At 45.2% G+C, this 15,360-nt stretch overlaps 5 protein-coding genes across 5 annotated transcripts; 1 reads left to right on the top strand and 4 right to left on the bottom strand.

Annotated features, from left to right (window-relative positions):
- Positions 1-315: 315 nt before the first annotated feature.
- Positions 316-2,026, bottom strand: LOC131283160 (facilitated trehalose transporter Tret1-like). Its single transcript, XM_058312741.1, has 4 exons — positions 1,768-2,026; positions 1,513-1,704; positions 1,306-1,454; positions 316-1,239 (listed from the first exon to the last, which is right to left on the bottom strand). The coding sequence occupies exons 1-4, from the start codon at positions 2,024-2,026 to the stop codon at positions 316-318; spliced, it is 1,524 nt and encodes a 507-aa protein (XP_058168724.1).
- A 3,982-nt stretch (positions 2,027-6,008) lies between these two features.
- Positions 6,009-8,562, top strand: LOC131282332 (protein MCM10 homolog). The gene has a single exon (XM_058311764.1). The coding sequence runs from the start codon at positions 6,009-6,011 to the stop codon at positions 8,412-8,414; it is 2,406 nt and encodes an 801-aa protein (XP_058167747.1). The 3' UTR covers positions 8,415-8,562.
- LOC131282333 (uncharacterized) lies at positions 8,536-10,508 on the bottom strand. The gene has a single exon (XM_058311765.1). The coding sequence runs from the start codon at positions 10,457-10,459 to the stop codon at positions 9,506-9,508; it is 954 nt and encodes a 317-aa protein (XP_058167748.1). The 5' UTR covers positions 10,460-10,508; the 3' UTR covers positions 8,536-9,505.
- Positions 10,509-11,357: 849 nt separating this feature from the next.
- LOC131289783 (cytochrome c oxidase subunit 5B, mitochondrial-like) lies at positions 11,358-12,789 on the bottom strand. Its single transcript, XM_058319097.1, has 4 exons — positions 12,611-12,789; positions 12,047-12,220; positions 11,896-11,939; positions 11,358-11,807 (listed from the first exon to the last, which is right to left on the bottom strand). The coding sequence occupies exons 1-4, from the start codon at positions 12,687-12,689 to the stop codon at positions 11,745-11,747; spliced, it is 360 nt and encodes a 119-aa protein (XP_058175080.1). The 5' UTR covers positions 12,690-12,789; the 3' UTR covers positions 11,358-11,744.
- Positions 12,790-13,086: 297 nt separating this feature from the next.
- On the bottom strand, positions 13,087-14,866 carry LOC131281687 (intraflagellar transport protein 52 homolog). The gene is given in 8 exon segments (XM_058311034.1): positions 13,087-13,374; positions 13,443-13,522; positions 13,525-13,690; positions 13,763-14,032; positions 14,111-14,268; positions 14,347-14,461; positions 14,588-14,690; positions 14,757-14,866. Coding segments are annotated over 8 exon segments (1,290 nt in total).
- Between the last annotated feature and the right edge of the window lie 494 nt (positions 14,867-15,360).

Below are 15,360 nucleotides of genomic sequence, written 5' to 3' on the forward strand. Positions count from 1 at the left end.
TTCAGAGGATGTTTTTTTAAAAAAACAAGTTAATGGCCTTGACGAATAGATAACTAGATGTCATCTTAGTTATTTCTTAATTAAATAGTACCAGTCTTTTTGTCATCACGCACACCATTTACCCATAGTTATGATGAGAATGTTTGCATTTTTGAATATTTTCATTTATTTTAACACTGAATAAATGTTGAGATTTCAAACTGCCTACAGTTAAAAAATGTCAATTGGTAAAACTTCAACGTGGTATCGTACGCTAAACCCACTCTATCACAGAATCGTAGCTTACGCTTACCCAATACACGACCGTCCTTATGGTCACGCTTTGGTATCCTGCTTGGTCGCGTCTGTACATTTGTCTCCCCGGAAGTATTCCTCAATGTCCTGCAGAGTGCGGCCCTTCGTTTCGGGCAGAAAGAAGTACACAAAAAGGATACCGATCAACGAAACGACGCCGAAGAACAGGAACACATTTTCACTTCCAAGCATGCTGACCATCGTGGGGTAAACCTTCAGTATGATAAAGGACATCGTGTAGCCGAAGAAGATGGTCAGTCCGGAGGCGAATCCGCGCACCTTCGTGGGGTAAACTTCGGCGTTCATCGAAAACGGTAGCGTGAGGAAGCCGAGTGTGGCGGTGAAGATGAACGTCACCAGCAGCGCGGTCGGTATCCAGTTCAGTTCCGTATCGGCCACCGGGAAGATGGCACACGCAGCCAAACCAAACATACAGCAGGCCATACCGAAGCCGGAAAACAGGGCCGGTGGCCGACGACCGAACTTGTCCGATATGAATGCCATTAGCAGAGTGGTAACGACACGCGTAAACCCAACCAGTACCGCGCTGAGGAATGGATCGATAGCGACACCGGCTTCGATGGAGAAGCTGGCCGCGTACACAATGATCACGAAGATGCCGGAGAACTGCTGGAACACGAAGAAAGTGCACATGATGGTAAGCGGCTTGTAGACCTCGGGTTTCTTCAGCTGCACCATCTTGGAGGTCTTTTTCGACTCGGACGAACGGAATCGGGCAATGTTCTCCTCGAGGGCCTTCAGCTCGGCCTTGATCTCCGGGTGGTTGTCCTCCTTGATGCCACGGATCACCTTCAGATATCGTTCGGCTTCCGGTAACCGCTTTTTACCCACCAGCCAGCTGGGCGATTCGGGCAGGGGAATGACGGTGAGCATCGAAACTATGGTGAAGGCCCCACAGATCGTGCAGACGTAGCGCCAATCGTCCTATCAAATGCAACCAAGCATGTGTCAACCGTAACTTATTGGAAATACAAGCGAAAGAAAGATTACCTTGAACATGTAGCCAAGCGAGTAAACGATCAACATCCCGATACCGGTGAAACCTGCAGTTAGCAGCGTCAGACGGCCTCTCAGATTTGGATGCCCCACTTCGGCAGCATAAACCGAGGCAGGGGTGCTGGACAATCCGATGGCGAGACCTAAGAAATCGAATCTATCTCATTTCTTTGAATATATTAGCCGAAAATGGCAACTTACCGATAATAACACGTGCAACCATCAACTCTATAAAAAGAATGTCAGGATCCGTGCGACTTGCAAATGACATGATAGCCCAGGAGATGATCGAAAGGATGTTGATGCTGTAGAGCGCTTTCTTCCTACCGATCTTATCCAAAAGGTAACCGGAAAGCAAACCCCCGAAAGGACACATGATCGAGGTGATCGCAGCTGTAAGGATTGAAAAGTATAATTTGGACTTCTCCAATCGGGTGTGGAGTCGCTGTAACTTACCAAACCACGTTGCTTCGGACTCGGACAGCACCACGGATGTAGTGGAGTTCGTCAACTCAATCATTGCGATCGACGGAAAGCCAATGCCCATACCGGATGAAATGATCGTGATGTTAGCCACAACGGCTAACAAAATCTGCGTGATCGCCGCCCGTTTCGTTAGCTTTACGACGGTGGAACCAGAAGATGTCTCCACGGTTTTAGAGGCGGGAACATTTTGATCCTGTGGCGCATCGGTTGGTTCTTGTGTTTTCTCCATGGTAATGCTGTAAGATGATAGGAAAAAATTAGCTTATACACTTCACATTACTATTTTATTTTAATGTAAATCGACGTTCCCCTTATAAAAGTATTTAAAAACAATCATGTCATTTTCGTTCTCAAACCTCATTAGTAGATGAATATATATATTTGCAGAACTTGTTAACGTGTCTCGATTGTGGCCGTTTTTAGTGTGTCTGGAATTGGAAGTTCATGGATTGCCGGTCAATCGACACCAGCTGGAGATCGACACTGGAAAGAATGGTCAACAAATAGTGCGTCACGGTGGCGTTTATAATTAGCCTCCCCCGCGTGCCAAGAAGATAAACGCTCACTCACTTTGACTTTGTCGGTCAAAATGTTATTATACTTGTGTAATCTTTCCTTGCCTGGAATAATGCATATCCAAATATTGTCGCTGACGCGCTGGCACTTTCCGTCACTCCAAGAAAGCGCCTCGGTCCGGTGCGCATCTTTGTTCCCAGGCAGCGCGGATTTAATTTGTGGCGGATAAACAAAACCAAACCCCCGGGAGAAGGTGTGACGTCCGGCGGCGACCGTTGCTATCAGGAACCCGTGGTGGTACACTGATCTTACGATTTTCTTGTTTGACTTTTGGTTTACCCTTTTTGCAAGGTGTCCGCTTTCTAGTCGGTGGCTATTTTCTAGTTCAAACCTTTCTCCCTGATCATGGCACACATTTTCCCTCGGCAAGGGTAGGCAAATATTGATGCACCGTGTGGGGGATTTAAGCCGCCAAGGGACTGGCATGGCCCCGGCCAAAGTCACCCTGTGCAGGTTAGCTTCAAACAGTGGTCATACGCAACACGGAATACAACATGAAAACCAAGAACAAATGTGCATCACGAATAGCGTACGAAGATGGAGTCTGGTTCGACAAACGAAGAACTGACTTTGATTGAACAGATGCGGTCTTCAATGTCTTGTTGCCTTCTTGCGGGCCTTAGCCAAGCTACGCAGTGGAGAGGAGGCGTCACTGATTGAACCGTTACATCGTTTTTTCTTGTACAAGGAATGCGTAGTTACTCGAACGACTTGATTAATTGAGATATGTGAAAATGTGACGTAATTGAAACGTACACGATGAGGCTGCCCGAATGGCTGAACCTCGTGTGAAAGCAAGAGATTTAAAAAAAGGTCTCAATTTTTGCACTTTTTCTACAGCGGATCCTTCGTTACTAGATTTTTTCTTTTTTTTTTTAAATTACCGTTATTGCCATTTGCTAACACGGAACCTTTAGCAGGTACAGCCTATAAGTTGACCGTATATAGTTTTGGTGCCATAAATAGCATGGACGTTCACCTGGAAGTCGCCGATCAATATGTTATCATAAGTTCAATGTTATCCTCTTTCGATGGCATTTTTTTTCAATCGCCTATTGTCTCTAATTTAAATATCACATTAAAAATACTGCCCCGATCCTGCTTCGACTGGATGGTTCACAAGGTTGGCTTACCTGTGCTACACCGAAAGTAGTGCAGTATTCCGACTGGTTTCGGTGAAACCTGGCAACGATCAACGTCAAACGCACTTGCACCGCCCAACAAGAGCCCAGCACGGCCACAACAGCGGTTGGTGTGGTAAAAACTTGAACCGGTTGGCAACACGCTTGGCCTGAACACCTGAACCGCCAGCAGTTTGCACGGACTCCCGCGTCTTGGATAGGACTTTTCGCGACGATCTTCTCGAGACAACTGACGATCCGCTGTGCCTTCGATCATATACCGAGCCCGCGCCGGCGTGCGAAACAAATTCCGTCCGGCGCCACCAGCAGCCTTGCTCCCGGAGAGAGCCTCACCCTTCTTGTGATATAGCTTCTTTAGATGGGGGTTGTCGGGGGAGGCTTCGACCTACCCCTATCGTAGCTTGAATCGACCGAGCACGCTCTCAGAGTCAAGGATGGAATTAACGGTGAATGACAAATAGGGAGAGTGAGAAACTATATAGAGCCCTTTTTTATTTGCAAGGCAAGGACCAGAGGGATTAAAAGAAAAGAATACGTTGGCCATTTTTAATCGCGTTTGTCGCCAATTCGAATGGAATGTTACACGGTTCTTGGTACTTTGATAAGCAATGAGCAATGATAGACAAACTTGCAAATGTTTTTGCTTCTAAGCTAGGCTAGGACAATTGTGATTCATTCGAGATCTTTTGGGTATCACTTTGTATTGTCAAGGCGTATGAGATTGACAAACATGCAATTAAACAGCGATAATAGCGACCTAGATATTTGATATGATGGTTCACATCTCTGTGCCAAATATCAATCTGTTATTTCTGCCACTAGAACATGCGGGTAGCAATAAGTTCTGTGTTCTATTTTAAACGCTTAAACACCGTTTACGGTCTCCATTATTGAATGTGGTTAACATACCGCCTCCAGTGGATCATCTCCTTTTGCCGTCTGTTGATTTTGCCGATTGTTATCCTATATTTTTTGGGAAATTCGAAACTAACGCAATGTACAGTTTAATTGGAAGCTGCATGTTGAAACTTTCAGAAATGTTGTTCAAACGAACTAACCTTCCAAATGTGCTATCGCATAATTGAACGTCTAAGTAATAAATTTTCCCAAAAACCAAGAACCACGGAAAAACGTTTGTAGTACAAAGATAGTTATTTTATAAACACTATTCATTTGTCCAAATCGGTCTAGGTGTTACAAAGTTATTTTAACAAATAAGTTGTTTCAACCGTTAATTCAAATTGTAACCAAGGTTCTTAAGGCTTGCGCTGTCAGGAAACTGAAGTAAACAAATCTCTTCACGTTTCTGATTAGTGATGGGAAAACTGAATCCCTACAGCGATTCGAATCTTTCGATTCAAATCCATTCTGAGATCCGGATCTTTGAATCCGAATCCCAGTCCGTAATATCATGCGTGCCTACCAAATTTACCGATTTTTCATATTATTTGTGACTTTAACAATGGTTGAATTGATCCAAAGGCTAAATCGAGCTTTTGAATGGTCCCCAGGACCATCTGGATCGCTATCGCTATACGCTCCCAGGGGGAGCTGTTTCATTTCAGTTCCGAGGAACCTACCCACCACTATGCGCCAATTTGAAAGAGAAAAGAGAACTGAAAATTCTCTCGCAAAATCGCAAAATCTCTCTTTCGAAGAGAGGGGACCTTTCGAACTGGGTTTTCCAGGGATTATATGAAAATGACATTTGGAGATTTTCGAAGAGTTTCGGTCGACCGGGCCATGTTTACAATGTGTCGCAGTATTAATTTCTCCAAAACTGGAAACGATGGATATGTCTTTACTTCGACAAAGTTGTTGGTCTGCAAAAGACCTTTCGTTTGAGGGGTCTGTCGTAAAAATCGGTCCACAGAATCAAAAGTTATTGGCAAATAGGCTGTTTCGGCCATTTTCCCATACAAAATCATTTTGCAAAAACTAAGTGGCCTGGAAAATCTTACTATCGTTAAAGTTGTGTGTCTTGAGCAGACCTTTCATTTGAGGGGTCAATCGTGAAAATCGGTTCAAAGAATCAAAAGTTATTAACAAAATGGCAATTTTTGCCTAAATGGCTATTCGAAGTATTGAGTACCTTGTTCCACCGGAACCGATAGATTTCCGAAGCTTTTCGAAAAATCAATTTTCTCAAAAACTAGATAATATAGAATGATCTATTGTTACACAAAGTTGTGTGTCTTGAGCAGACCTTTCATTTAAGGGGTCAATCGTGAAAATCGGTTAAGAGAATCAATAGTTATTAACAAATTGGCAAATTTTGGCTTTTTAGTTATCGAAGTTTATTCACCTTGTTCCCGGTAGAGTGCTATCTCTTTTCCACACAATTAGTTTTCTAAACTAGGCGGGAAACTGAAGTAAACAAATCTTTTCACGTTTCTGATATTGTTGTTCAGTTGAATTGAAAAGTTTTACGTGTGAGCTCGTAGGTAATATTATTTATTAAAGTAATTGTGAATTAAAGAAAAATCCGGCAAAATGGCTGAAGCAATTGAAGAGCTCGAAGTAGACGAACTGGAACAACTTTTGTTGGATGCCTACGAGGATAATACAGATGAGGAAAATAGCAGTGCCGTTCCGAGAAGCGGCGGCCCAGTGGACACCCCGAAACCGAAACTGACCACAGAGGGTTCCAGCTTTCTGCTGGGTGATACAGAAAACACGGCTAGTGGTTCATCAAACCGTGCCGCGCCGGAAACTGATGATTCGGTGGCCGCTATGATCCGGGATGCGGACGTTGATTCATCGGACGACGAAGAGACGAGAAACTTCTTCGAGCGCAAATATAACCAATACGGGCGTCAGATAAACGATCTTCTCAAGTCGAAAGAAGAGGAAAAATCCGATCAAGCCCTATCGAAGTGGGTTGATAACAAGCTGAGGCAAATTAATCGTGCCACTGCCCAGCCACCCGCTCCAGTGCGATCCCCGGAGGAGGAGGGAAAGAAGACGTTAGCAGTGGCCAAACCGTCCGTGCCCGTTAGTCCCGGAGGAGCTGCCAGGAAAGATTTACCGGCTAATAAAATCCCGGCAGTTTTCGAAGCGACCGTACACACTGATCCAATCTTTGGTATGCGTATCGTGCACCCGCTGGTGTCGAGCCAGATGCTTCAGGAGCATATGAAGGAAAAGAAAGCGGTCCCATTTGTGCGATTACGGAACTTTGTCGAAACAGCCGATCTCGAGCAGGATTGGGTGATCGGAGGAGTTCTTGTAAGCAAAAGTCCAACGAAAACCACATCGAAGGGAAAGCAGTTTGCCATCTGGAAGTTGAGTGATCTGCACGGCGACATCAAGATGGTGACCCTGTTTTTGTTCGGGTCGGCCTACAAAGACCTTTGGAAAACTGCCGACGGAACGGTGGTGGCCGTGCTGAATCCAAACGTCCTGAACGGGAACAATGAGAAAAACTCGGAGGCCACTTTATCGATCGACCGGGCAACGAAAGTTATGATATTGGGACAGTCACGCGATCTTGGCAAATGTCGCAGTCGCAAGAAGAATGGAGATCGCTGTACGGCCATCGTTAACCTGGGCAAGTGTGAGTATTGCGTGTACCACATTAAGCAGGAGTACGGTAAAGCTTGCAACCGTGGCGGGATCCTTACGTCCACCGGAGGACAAGGGTTGAATGGGCTGCGCAACAAGGTGCTCGGCAAGAACGAGGTTTTCTACGCGGGGCAAAGTTTTAGCGCGATCAAGGCTGTAAAGCATCCGAAGCAGATGGAAAAGGATCGTAATCGGATGCTAACGTTGTCCGATTACTATCGATCTCCGTTTGAAGGAAGTGGTGGAGGAAGCGAAACTGGTACAGTGGCCTCAAGTCCATCTTCTGTTCCTTCCTACCGAAGAACTGGATCCGGACCAACGGGATCTAGCGTGACACCGAAAGGATCCGCAGCAAGAGTAGAAGTGAATGTTGATCAGCGAAAGAAGGATATGGAAAGATTGCAAAGTCTCGGTGTATCGTTGGAATCATTTAAAGCTGGTCAACAGTCCGTCTCTTCGCCACGCACACAAACTACACAACAAGCCGCTAGTTTGGGGGCAGTGAGTCAGACTCCAGCATCCAGCACCAGTACACCGGCAAATCCTCTCGCAAATCGAAAGTTTAGCCTCGAATCCGTGCCCCGGTTGAGTCGGACTTCGTTCGACATTGAATTCACCAAGCAGATGCCTACGTTGAAAGCGTTACAGTCGCGTGCCCGTGCTACCGCGATTTTGAAAGAAAAACCGGCTGAAAAGTCCAACCCAAATTTCATCAAGTACCGCGGCACGGAACAGGGTAAGAAGCGAGTATTGGAGGAGGTTGCTAAAAACGCCCCATTATCGGAGGAAAATGCCGCCAAGCGGCAGAAAGTAGATAAGGCGGTGGAGGACGAAGCGGAACGTGCCCGGAAGGAGCACATGAAACGCATCATCGAAGCGACCTCGTCCCACCAGGATCTCGTGGTGGCGAGGGAGAACGAACAGCAGGAGGAATACTTCAAGACGCTCGAGCGCAAGGAAGCGATGGAAGAGAAGATGCTCAATACGTTCAAGGTGGCGTGCAAGGCGGTCAGCTGCCGGCAGTGCAAGTACATTGCGTTTTCCGCCGCGGATCGTTGCAAGTCCGAGGGCCATCAGCTGCGGGTGCACGATGCCGAAAAGCGCTTCTTCCGGTGCGCCGACTGTGGTGGACGAACGGTCAGCTTGTTCCGGATACCGAAGGTAAGCTGTAAGGCGTGCCAGGGTTCACGATGGGAGCGGTGCGCCATGATGCGCGAGAAACGAGGTGTTCAGATTGGCGATGTCCTGTCCATTCGGGGCGATGAGGAGAAGTACTTGGGTAGTTTGGCCGGGGCTAGTGCAAGTTTGAACTTGCTTATGCCGGAGGAAAATTGATCTGCAAGCTCACATTGTTCACATTTAGCACAAATTTATCATAAATTCTGATAATGAGGTTACGTTTGAGAAAAAATATAAATGTTTCATAATAAATAACAGTCCCCGCGCGTTCGGATTACATTACGAATACGATTCTTTATTGTTTGACCTGTTTTTGCCAAAGTTCTGTAATATAAATGTATACAAAATGTGAGAGTTCGCTACAGTTATCTGCTTTCGTTCGAATATCATCACTAGGCTCTAAACTCTGGTGAAGATGAGGTATTATAGTTTACTGATATCTGAATGTATACGATTGATGACTTCATGTTTTCTTTTGCGTACGTTTCGTTTCGAATAAATATCAGATCTTACTCTGCTAATGGAGTCAGGTGATCATTTGATCGTCGATCGGACAAATAAAGAATGATTAAGATGGGATGATAATCGATGGAGAAACATGATAAGCCACTCTTCAGCGAGTGACTGTCTAGATAGGGCCGGTAGTCCCTTAATTTTGTTCTAACGATAGCCCTACAACTAAAGTACGAGCAATGGCCAAACATTGTGCACATCGACCATTGGCCCGAAGTGTATAAAGAAGAGAAAAAGCTTGTGGGTTAAATTCTTTTTTGGTTTCAAAACACCCAACGATCTCCAATACTGGTCACGGAGTGGTGGGGTCATGTTGTTCGGTTGATCGATTCTAGAGTTCGATTTTATAATTAATGGAGCATGGGTTTTCAGTCTGTCTGGGTGATTTGATATTGTTCATTTACGGTTGAGTATTTTAAGGTTTTACGGGTGACGAAAAACAACCAAAAAAGTTTCATCTAAGAGTATGGTTGTTCTTTTGAAACATGCTTGCTAGAAGCGAATGTAAAACAGTTTTGTTGGGAACCATTTGGATTGTGTTCGCTTTAGCGCAGCAAGAGCTATGAAACCTATCCCTAATCCTACTTGCAACACGGGGCATCACCTAAAGATCAAGAATATGCCAAATCGGCAACAAACGGGGAGGGGGCGACTAGAGAGCTTTTTAAATGGGACGCTGGAAGCTAAGGCAAGATACTTTACCAAACCGTGGAGTTGGGGGAGGACTGGATGAGTTACCAATTGTTGAGGAAATCAAATCCTTTGCTGTTACCGAGTAAACTGTTCATCTCATCGTAGTTTTTGTCGTCCTCCTCGACCGAAGACGATTGCGCACGGTGAAGGCACTCGTTTTTCGAGCTCTTGGTGAACAGGTTCACCTTATCGTTGTCCGTGTCGAATTCGTCCTGTTCGAGCGCTCCGTCGATCTCATCACTGCCACTGATCGAAGTAGCCGATGCGTTGGTAGCCGTCACCATTTCGATCGGCGTCTGGTTGAAGATGTTGTTGAACTTACTTAGGAATCCTGTCCCGGTACCGCCGATGCCTTTCGCACCGAGCGGCTCATCTGGTAGAATGTTTTTCTCGCTGTCGTACGTCGGCTCCTTGCAAAGCCCCTTCAGTGCCCCGTTTCCATTCTTAACGACAGTGTCATCGGATTTGGGTGACTTTAGAAGCAATTTCTTCGCAAGCAATCCTGCTGTCTTCGCAACGCCTGTAACGGCATCACCTTCGTCCTTTTCCGCAGGAAAGATGGTAAGATTTATCTGACTTTTGGTCTTGTGTGCGAACGGTGCCGAATGTTCGTCCCGAAACAGGCCTACACTATCGTCCGTAACCACCTTCCGCCCGGTGCGCACATACTGGAACGTTTGTAGCCGCTTGCCATCGTAGAGGTTTGCGTTACGGTCCTCCTCGCCCGGTACTCCTCCATTCTCGTCGTCATCCGCGCCCAGAATTCGCTGCAGCGAATCGGTCGATGTGGAGAAATTGTCAAAATATTTCAGCGCCAACTCCGGTTTGATGATCGTCTCGTTCACGATTTCCATCTGCTCCTCGCGGCTCAGATCGTCCCATATGTGCTCGTACGCACTGCGTATCTCGTCGATGTCCAGCGCGATCTTCTTGGAGATTTCGTTCAGATTGGCAAAGTAATCCGACACGTAGGTGCGATCCAGTTTGGAGTCCATTGTTAGCGCAACTGACCACGCGTGGCTCGTCTGCAAAATTTAACGAATCGATGGGCTCGGATCGCCGTCTTCGGCCAATAGCCCCTTACGAGCGTACGACGACGACAACGAGCCTTGGGGCTAGCAATCAGAGCGTGTCCGCAAAACCCGATGGGTACCACACACCAGTGGTATGTAACCGCGCACTGCACTGTTTTAACGCCTCGGGTAGTTAAATTCTTGGCCTCCCGCTAGTCACTAGGGCGTTTCCCACTCCTGCGATTTAATAATTAAACAACCCAACCCCAGTACAACACCCCAATTGAGAACGTCTTCGCAGAAGTGTATTTTGTTGTGACACTGTAATCGACGATGAAATTGTTGAGGAACATCGGAGGAAAAAAGGTAAATATTTGGTACGTATCCCTTCGGAAAACGCTCCTTTGATCAAACGCAGCACAAGTGAGTTTATAATTATAGTTTCACAAATTCAAAAGTGAATTTTATTGTAGTTTATTTCAAACTATCCGTTGGGAATAAGCACTGAAAATTATTAAAATGTGTTTTATTTATATTCAACAACACATAGGGTTGTTTATCCAATACATCGATTTTAATGAAGGATCCAGGTTATTCGTTCTTGCATTAGTGACGAACATGTTGACAAGCAAATGATTTATTGGATGAGCTAAAGTGTTTCGTAAAATTTTTCTAAAATCGCAATTTTTACGTTTGAAACTTTATAAACGTAGGTTTGTTTGATAAACAACATAAGTGAATAACTCATAGCTGAGTAGGATAATGCAATTATGTCGCTAACGTTCTAATTTTAATTGTTAACTTTCATGGTAAGAAGTGGTTTAAATTTTCTTTCCATGAAAGTTCACATTAGAGGAGAAGGGCTTTGAGTAAAATTATGATTTTATTGGATAAGACTAAATTTGTTTTGCTATCGATATTGCTGCCGCATGGTTTGTAGTTGTGTGATCATTTTGCTAAACCAAACGTTGACCGTCGACTTTTGGGTGTCCGCAAAAGCTTGCTGATCAACACACGCACGCACGAACGCTTTGCTCTTGAACATAAACTTTTAGTTCTTAAACAGACACGGAGCGAGATGCGATGGATGTAGATTTTAAGCAAACCTGTCAGCAAGAACTCAATTCACTAGGTCACATAGGCGCGGGGCGTGTTTTTAACGGTCTGGATTTCTTTATTGGTTGTAGTTAATGCTCTCCAGATTTTAATTATTAATTGGGTCTGCTTTTGATTTCTACAGCGGTGGCAGGGAAAGTTCTTCCTTCATTTAGACCGGGGCCTTTTCTACCAATTTGAACCAGTGTCCGCACTCGCAGCGTTTCGGTTGACCCTAGAAAGGAACGAGGAAGTAGTAAATGGTAATAGTCGCACTTTTCCGCAAAAGTATTCAGTGAGCAGGGTAGGCACTGCAACCCTACCTGATGCAGCCACATCCATTGGACATAAGTTTGATCTTCTTCGCCTAAAAATGGGAAAAAAGAAATATGTAACAGATATGTAAGTAGTGCACATCCATTCTTGGGTCCTAAGGATTTCCAGGATATCCACGAACGCTGGAAAAATACTTACAGACACAACCGACTAGACGAGCATCGAATGCCGACGGGATCAGGTTGGGGGTATCCTTGGTTCCCGGTCCACGCTTGAACACACGCATATCGAACGGATCCGGGTTACCGGCTTGCTTGGCCAGCAGCTCACGCTTCTCAATACCGGTGGCGTGTTCGATCGGGTCGTTCATCACTGCAAGAAAACAAACAGTTATCAGCAACCATGATCCGAGTGATGCACCAGCGGAATGAAAACATCCCGCAGTACTGGGTGGAACCAGTCACGATGGTAGCTACGGAACTTTGACTGGTGGTTTAGAGCCATTTTCCATATCTTTGCTACATCCAACTATGGCGTAACTATCAGAAGCATTAAGAGGTGTCCTTTTAGCGGTCGATGCATTGCATTTCAGCGTCAAGGATGCAGATTTTTGCCGTACAAAATTACGTAAGTGCCAGACACTTGGACAGTTCCGAGCCGCGCATCTCTCGCTCGATGGCGAAGAAAATTTTGCTAACTCTGTCTCTTTCGCTCCCACGCAGAAGGGTGTTGTGCAATACAAGGAGCACCGCCGGAACTTACTTTTACAAAATCGAACTGGGGTGTAGGTCACGTTTCGCTTGGCCGCGGCCAGGACCATTCTTCCGCACAGAGACGCCATTGGTGTGGTTGCTTTGTACGCGGCGTAAATGTAGAGTGATTTTTCGCTGGATCGGATCGCACTTCGCGAAACACACGGATTTCTGAACTCGTCGGTCGATGGAAATTTGACGTAAAGAGAGCGAAAGAGACAACACGCGAAACAAATGTCAAGATGAATGTCAGTATCAAAGCATGCGTTTAGATAGCTGAGTTCACTCCTTACTCGAATTGCCAATTCTAGGTACATTTATTAAATCTTCCAATTATAAATTTTGTTTGCTTACTTCACAAAATCAAGTTTTTTTTACTCAAACGTATGCAATAAATTTTAAAATTTCTTTTATCTCTTTTCGTTATCTTGCAGTAATATATTTAATTTTTTTATAATTTCCGCGCACGTGTGGTGCTTCATGTGACTAATCTTTATCTAGCTTTTTATAATTTGCAATCTTCACACTGATAGTGTTCAGTATTTCCTTCGGCGACATTTTCTGATCATCCTGGCACACCTTCAGTATACGTCCGCATTCCTGGATGAAGTATCCTAGCTCCTTCTCGTCGACCGGCTGTTGACCTTCGACTGCCGCCGACAAACACTTGTTGGTCAGCTGTGTGATCTGTACCTTTTCCGAACTGAACGCTTCATCTAAATCGAAAAGCTCCAAGGGTGGTGCTGGGAGGTCACTGAATATTGGTTGGAATACCTGCATTGGGAAAGATTCATCATCGGTAAGTAAGTAAAACCAGTGAAGGGCACTTTCGTCACACTTACCGCAAGCTGCAGCGGTGGTAATGGGATCTCGAACTGTGGTTTGATGATCTTCAGCGGTTCATATTGCACATCCAGTTTTCGTACGTACTGATAAGATCACGCAATAGATCGTTGTTGATCGAGTAGAGCGACAGATCGAATAGCTTCTTGAAGTCGGCGGGAATGTCGTAATCGAGCGAATCCATTAGACATATCTTCGGTTGCTCTGCCAGATAGATCGTATCGGGTATGACGGCGTAGTCATTTATCTAGCGGGAAGATACAAACGATCGTCAGAACGATGCTCGATTCTCTTGTGCAGAAAAACACTCAGCCCCTACCTCCAAGTCGTTGAAGTCAGACGCTTTGAATTTGAACTCATCCTGCAGGATCATAGCAAAGAGGCTATCCCAGAGCGCCGTGTTTACTTCGTTCGAGATGTACTTGTCCTGAAACATGTGTCCCGAGCCGATGGCGACGAGTTTCCCATTGTTCTGGTTCTGAAAGTACCCGGCTAGCGGCCGGTTGAACGGATAAACTACCGGGCCCGTCGTTAGGAGGACATTTGCCGGGCTGATGACGTTCATCGTCGCTCCGTAGGGGTACACAAACTGCGAATCCAAAGGAAAACCCATCGGAATGTGATGAAATGGGATTATTATAACCGAGTTGGAGTGTCATTTTCTCACCTCGACTTTGTACTTATCGTCCATAAAATCGAACGACGTAAGGATACTCTTGCTGGAATCCAGCAACAGATTGTTAATCGATTCGCAGCTCACACCGCCACTAATGAGAGCTTCTTTGGGGTGAAAATATTTGTAATACTGTGGGCGTACCACAACATCTAAAAGAAGAAGCGTCATCATAAAATTTGTGCTATCGACTTGGAAGCACTAATGTGTGGGAAACGATTATTACATACCATTGTTGATAGTCATTCCGTAGTCTTCCAGGAGAAAGTTTACGTTCGTGTTGAACTGCACCTCACCGCCCTCACCAAGCAGAAGCAGCAGTCGTCCGCCATCATTAATGTAATCCTAATTAAGCAAGGGTTATATGGATTACTGGTTATTAAAAGTTAGCTCACCCATTGTGCGGACCAAAAGGTAGGCTTGTGTTTACACAGGATCAAATTATGTATCATTAAAGATTTGTTCGGTTACCTTCAAGTATTGGAACTCGGTTTCGGTAAACTTCTCCTGGGGTCCTGCCAACACAAACACCGTTGCCGTTTTGAGAAGTTCCGGTGTGATTTCATTCTTATTACTGTCGAAAAAAGAAGTACGGAGTGGCATAAGGATTCACTTCTTGTTACAAGAAGGACAACACTACCTCTCAACCCGATGGTTCACTTTCAGCTTTCGGTGTAGTGTTTTATAATTGTCCGCCAGCTTGAACAGCTCGTTCTTGGTCACATTAAAGAGAATCGTCGCTGAAGTCATCGTGTCGTGTGGGATTTTCGCACTGATATGGACACTTCAGGCGATTCGGTCCTTTCTATCGCAAAACTAATCCAAAACTGCCTGTAAACAACGTCGTTTGTCACGTGTCTTCGCGGTAGGCATCGAGTGTTTTGTTTGGAAACTTTTGGTTGCTATGGAAATTTTCCCGGCGGCTGTTACCGGTCGTTACGGAGCGTTACGTTACCATGCGGACTGTCGCACACGTGTGCTGCATAGTTGGGTGTAGTTTTCCACAGTCCGTGCGTTGATTTTCCCGGAATGTCATCACGGATAACATTAGTTAAACTATTCGTAAGGGGATTGGGAGATACAATTACTTTAGCTTAACATTTTCATATTGCATTTGCTACTCCATGCGGACACCGCATCCGCCATCATCCTTTGGGAGCTATTATCGATTAATGGGCGATCAACAGGAACAGCTGAGAGGAAGTTAAAAAACTAACATTGAAGTAAAAAAAAACAGTCCACGC

Source organism: Anopheles ziemanni, chromosome 2 (genome assembly GCF_943734765.1).
Source record: "Anopheles ziemanni chromosome 2, idAnoZiCoDA_A2_x.2, whole genome shotgun sequence".
Lineage (NCBI taxonomy): Eukaryota > Metazoa > Arthropoda > Insecta > Diptera > Culicidae > Anopheles > Anopheles ziemanni.